Genomic DNA, 6,571 nt, shown 5'->3' with positions numbered 1-6,571 from the left:
AACATAAAACTCTGCCACATTAGGTTAAAAGTAAAATCACACAATTTGCTATAAATGTAATTTTCAGATTTAGAAACAGTTCTGCTGGCTGTATGGCTGTATGGTCATGACACTCAACAACTTAATGGACAATTTAAGCCTCCTATAAGACAATTTAATGAACGTGATCGAAATTGCAGGTAGATTGGAAACCCGAATTATCCGTCCTGCATCTATCCTGCATCAGTGCATCATTATGTGTGTGTTTTTTTCAGATTTTCCACCATTTTCTCCCCAATTATACTTGGCAAATGTATCCCCATGCTGCCCTATTGGCTGCCCGGGTCACTGCTCCACCCTCTGCCGATCTGGGGAGAGGCGAGACTAGCACCATGCTTCTTCCGACACATGCACAGTTGCCAGCTGCTTCTTTTCCCATGACGGGGAGCTTCACCGATAGGACGTTACATGTGGGAGGATCACGCTATTCCCACCAGTTCCCTTCCACGTCGACCAGGCGCCCCGACCGACCAGAGGAGGTGCTAGTGCAGCGACCAGGACACATACCCCAAATCCAGCTTCCCACCCTCAGGCACAGCCAATCATGCCTTTATGAACGCCCGACCAAGCTGGAGGTAACACGTGGATATGAACCTGCGACTCGTGATCGTAGGCATGGAATATACCGCTACACTACCCGGACCCCCCTAGTGCTATGTGTTTCTACTGGATTAGCCACTGCAGCCTGTGGTAAAGCAGAAGTCATTCTGCATCTATCTCCATCAGTGCTGTGTTTATGATGGATTAGCCACTGCAGGCCATGTGGTAAAGCAGAAGTCACTCCTTGCTGTCTTTGATGGCGTAAAAGAGATTTCCCAAACAGCTTTGGACTAACAGTGATGGCAACAGTGCAGCAGGCATGTAGTAAAGAGTGGGACTGCTGTAGTGGGAACATCCGAAGAGTTTATTTATTTACTGTAATTATATATATATATTTTAATGGCTCTAAAATATGGCTTTGGATGCTCTCGGGGCCCGAACGCAACGCAAGCCAAGAGGGGTGGCTAGGGAGGGCGGGGCCAAGAGGGGCGGGGCGGGAGAGCCACACAGTCAAAACAAACACCCACTGAGTCTCAGTACAATAAGAAGTGGAAGAAGTCAAAGTAAGAGGAATGAAAAATAAACAACAACTCACTTTTTTCTTTTTCTTTTTTCCTTTTTTGCCCAGAAAGCCTGGCTTTGGGTCAGGACTGGGGATTTGGGAATGCTACTGTGCTTTCCTATTCAAGAGAATGGTGTGTGTGTGTGTGTGTGTGTGCGTGTGTGTGCGTGTGTGTGTGTGTGTGCGTGCATGTGTGTGTGCGCATGCGTGCGTGCGTGCGTGCGTGTGGGTGTGTTGAGCATGTGCATGTGTATCTACGATGTGCGACCGAGGATTTTTAAAAGAGGCTGTAAGTTTATATAAAGGAGAAAAAATACAGAAACACACCTTTTTTTGTGGAAAAATGTCCATGTAACCTAAAAACATTGACAATAAAAAGATTTCATATATTATCTTATTTTTTCTTAGTTCACCCCCCAGTTCACCCCCCACCTCCCAAGAAGATCCATCCATCATCTTCATCGTTCCTTTGTTCCTCCAGAGAAGGACGAAGAGCGAGCTGGGGAAAGGGCAGACGGGGTCTTTCGGGTCAAGGAGGAGCTTGTCTGTTAAGTGCAAGGAGGCAGGTTTCCATTTTCACTTGTTCGACCCAATTGTTAGTTCGCCGGACGCCCCGCTCCGAGTCCAAGTCGTCTACTTCGCAGTTCGAGAGGAATATCTCTTCTATAAAAGATCTTGGGAGGACGTCTTTGCTTCATCTTTGACCAAAAACGACAACAAAAAAACAACAAAAACTCTCTTCAGACTTCTGCAAGTAGAATCACTTCAAGTCTCTGGCTCGCCTTCGAAACTACAGTTGCTTTCGCCGAAGGCCGAGTCTAACTTTGGGGTGTCTTTCTCAGAGTCCTCTCACGCTCCTCGGAGGCTTGTCCTGCTTCCCGGCACCTCTCCCTCGCCCTAGTCAGTCGTGCAGGAGCTCCTGTAGACAGTTGGGGGACTTGAAGACATCGGGGACCTCGCTGTCTAGCTTGCAGATCACCTTGTAGATGGCCTTCTTCCAGGACGGGTCCACGTCCTTGCCGGCCACGATGGCGTTGAAGAACTCGCGGAGGGTGACCTGGGCCACCTCCAGGAACCGCTCTGGGACCTGAGAGAGAGAGAGAGAGAGAGAGAGAGAGACAGAGCGAGAGAGAGAGAGAGAGAGACAGAGCGAGAGAGAGAGAGAGAGAGAGAGAGAGAGAGAAGGAAAGGAGAGAAGTCACGAGTTATAACTAAGATGGTTTATACTGTAAAATTGCTCAGAGGGGAAGCTGTCATCTCCCCTTTCCTGTTCAAACTTTAAAGAGAATATTGTTTATCACGTTTTTGTCAGACTCCCCCCGCCCCCCCCTTTTCTCCCCAATTGCACTTGGCCAATTCCCACTGCTGTCCTGGTCGTTGCTCCACCCCCTCTGCTGATCTGTGGAGAGTTGTAGACTAGCACATGCTTCCTCCAATACATGTGCAGTCCCCAGCCGCTTCTTTTCACCTGACAGCGAGGCGTTTGACCGGACGGACGTTGCGCGTCGGAAGTTCCCCTCCCCCAAACAGGCAACCTGACCGACCAGAGGAGGCGATACTGCAGCAACGAGGACTCATACCCCACTGGCTTCCCACCCACAGATACAGCGAATTGTGTCTGTACGTCTGACCGAGCCGGAAGTGCTGCCGGGAATTGAACCCGGGTCTCCGCGGTGGTAGGCGAGTGCTTTTTACCTCTACACTATCCACACTGTGTCTCTAGTTAACCGTGAGAAAAGTGTGTGTGTGTGTGTGTGTGTGTGTGTCTGTGTGTGTGTGTGTGTACGTTATTTATTTTTCTGTACCTGCCAAGGCTTCTAGTTCACCATTCAAACTTCCCCTAAATGTACTTCCCTTTTCTTACAGCTCTCAGCTGTTTGTGTGTGTGTGTGTGTGTGTGTGTGTGTGTGTGTGTGTATTAGTGAGAGTTCCTTATGCACACACAGGCACATTCACACGCACGTGCACGCACGCGCACACACACACACACACACACACACACACACACACACACACACACACACACACACACACACACACACACACAGAGTACTGTAATGACAGATGACACACTTAGTCCTTGACAATGGCAGGTGAACAGTTGTCTGTGATCCGTCACAGTCTAGCTGTTTGTGTGTGTGTGTGTGTGTGTGTGTGTGTGAGAGAGAGAGAGAGAGAGAGAGAGAAAGGGGGGGGGGAGAAAGCTTAAACAAGAACGAAGAGATCGCAGGCATCCAATTGTCCTTTCAACATGCAAGCATATACTGTCATCAAAAGTCTGTGCGTGCGTGCGTGTGTGTGTGTGTCTCAATGTCTGCATGTTCATAAGTGTTTGACAGCAGAACAATGGGGCACACACACACACACACACACACACACACACACACACACGGTTTTCATTCTATTTTCTGCCCTTTCTCCCGGGGGCAAGATCATACAAAGACACTAAACAACCTGACTAGGATTCTCTCCCCCCCCCTTCTCTCTCCTCCTCTCACCCTCTCTCTCTCTCTGCATCTCTCCACCCTTGTGTCTTTGTCTCTCTTTTTCTTACATGCAGCATACACACACACACACACACACACACACACACACACACACACACACACACACACACACACACACACACACACACACACACACACACACACACACACACACACACACACACACACACAGGGTCCTGAGTATTAGGCACATGGACAAACTCATACACACACACACACACACACACACACACAGAGGACAGCGGAGTGCCGTCTGGGTGTAACCCCGTCACGCGTGGCGGGACACGCCAAGGTTAGCCGCCACTAGAACGGATGAATCGCGACACATGCACGCACACACACGCACGCACGCACACACACACACACACACACACACACACACACACACACACACACACACACACACACACACACACACGCGCGCGCGCACGCAAACACACACACACGCACACCCTAAATGATTCCCTGGACTCTCATACTCTCGCATACTCTCCACCCTCACCTACCCTCTCTCTTTTTAGCTGGCCCCGCGAGACCACAGTTATTTCAATGAGGCCCTCTGTCACTGTCTTACTATAGACACTACTGTACACACACACACACACACACACACACACACACACACACACACACACACACACACACACACACTGTCTCTCATACACACCCACACACCTCTCACATGTCTCAACTTCCCAAACGATATAGCTTTATGATAACATTGTTGATTCTTTATACATCTCCATAAACACAAAGTAGCTTTTTCAATAAAAGCTCAGTTTTGTGTCATTTTGAAAAGGTTAGAACTCACTTGTTTGAAAGGCCCCCAAAGGTAAAAGGCTGTTTTTACTGTGGGCTGTGAAATGGCCCACTGGGACAAATAAAAGTACTTGAGGTTGAACTTGAAGAATAATGTGCCTTTGAGGCGTCCTCTCCCCCTTCGTCCATTACCTGCTCTCCGCCTCTTTCCAAGCACTTACATCATCCTGCTATGGGGACATGGATACTGTCAGGGTGCTCCGGCTCTGACCTTTCACCTCCTTAACTACTGCCTGCGTGTGCTGTTGGCTTATTCTACTGTTGTGCTAATTGCTCTGCTAAATACCTGAAATGTAAATGTTCTCACATATTTACACACATTTGAGCTGTGTGCTTCTTCTGTGCTTTTTCGCATGATTCACATGATTTTTCCATATCAGGGGCATCTGGTAAAAGAAACTCGCCTACCACTGCGGAGACCCGGGCTCAATTCCTGGCAGACGTTCCTACACACACACACACACACACACACACACACACACACACACACACACACACACACACACACACACACACACACACACACACACACACACACACACACACACACACACACACACACACACACACACACACACACACACACACACACACACACACGTGATATTGTCTCTACAGTGGGACCCAAATCTGAGAATATGAGAATATCTTTCTTGTTATATTTTGTCCAGTATGCCTTAACTATTAGAGAGATAACTGTGATATTATGACAGAAACAGTAATTCCTTTACATTGATTGTGTTAACTTCTTGTAAATTAAATAATGTTGAAGTTGAACAATTGAGCGATTTGCTGGGGACCCCCTGGCACCACCCTCAAGGACCACTGGTGGTCCGGGGACCCCACGTTGACAACCACTGGACTAAAACATCTCCGCAGCCGCTCGGCATAGAGCCATGAAACAAAAACCGCCGTGGTCAGTAGAACAGTAGAGTGAAACCTGATTGAGTGCCCTTGACCTAGACGGATCTTTGGCCTGAGAGGCGTTGTGTTGCAGCGCTCTGACCGTCTCGTTCAGCACGGCGGAGCGGCGGGGTTTTCGAGGCGTTTCGGGACGGCGTGCGTCATCGCCCCGACTCAAAGTTAAACTGCTGAAACAAGACAACGACAGGGAGGAATGAAGGACGCAGTGTAGGACATTGAAACAATATTTTGGGTCAAAAATGGGGGCATTAACAACATTTTGGGGGGTTACTGTTTTTAAACTTTAATGAGGCCAGATTACAATACAATTGAGGCAGTAATCACAACTTTGTGCCAATATGAGTAAATAAAAAGCATATTTCTGTTCCAAAGAGAAATTAATTGATTGATTGGAATTTTTGGGGGCAATTTTTGTAAAATGATCACGGCTTTTAGGGGCATTCTGAGATTTCTTGGAGCATTTTTGCTCTTTGCCCCGTGAATTTCCTACACTGAAATGATGTTGCGGCTTCACAGAGAGGGATAGAGAGGCGCCAAGAAAGCACAAAATGAAAGAGGGAGAATGTCTGTCCATTGTACATAGCTCATTGGACAGACACACTTAGACACACGCACGCACGCACGCACGCATGCACACACACACACACACACACACACACACACACACACACACACACACACATACACACACACACACGCTTGGGTCCAGATGCCCAGATTTGCCTGGCTCCCGTAAATCAGTCCAATAAAGACATTGAAATTAGGCCATCATCAATACAGATGGGCCTGTGTGTTTCCCCTGTGTGTGTGTGTGTGTGTGTGTGTGTGTGTGTGTGTGTGTGTGTGTGTGTGTGTGTGTGTGTGTGTGTGATTTACCCCTGCATGGCTTGGATCGTGATATGGTCTCTAGTTGCCAGGAGAGCGAGGGAGGGAACACAGAGAGAGAGAGAGGGAGAGACTCTTCGTTCCCAGTAAACATAATTCGCATGATTGCTCTGGTTTGGTGGGTAAATATTGGATGAAGGGAGTCTCAATTACTCTCTCTTCACACACACACACACACACACACACACACACACACACACACACACACACACACACACACACACACACACACACACACACACACACACACCTACACACACACACACACACACACACACACACACACACACACACA

General features: G+C 48.2%; 1 protein-coding gene across 1 annotated transcript in view; it reads right to left on the bottom strand.

The window, feature by feature from the left end:
* Positions 1–2,042: 2,042 nt before the first annotated feature.
* Positions 2,043–6,571, bottom strand: part of prox1a (prospero homeobox 1a) — a gene marked incomplete at its 3' end in the record, with an annotated part of 111,024 nt that continues 106,495 nt past the window's right edge. Inside the window, exon 8 of the mRNA XM_083634225.1 lies at positions 2,043–2,228. Within this exon, the coding sequence (XP_083490351.1) occupies positions 2,043–2,228 (186 nt within the window). The remainder of the gene's footprint in view (positions 2,229–6,571) is intronic.

Source organism: Poromitra crassiceps (genome assembly GCF_964638095.1).
Source record: "Poromitra crassiceps genome assembly, chromosome: 3".
Taxonomy (NCBI): Eukaryota; Metazoa; Chordata; class Actinopteri; order Beryciformes; family Melamphaidae; genus Poromitra; species Poromitra crassiceps.
Note: the sequence above shows the minus strand (reverse complement) of the source record. Positions and strands in the feature narration are given on the sequence as shown.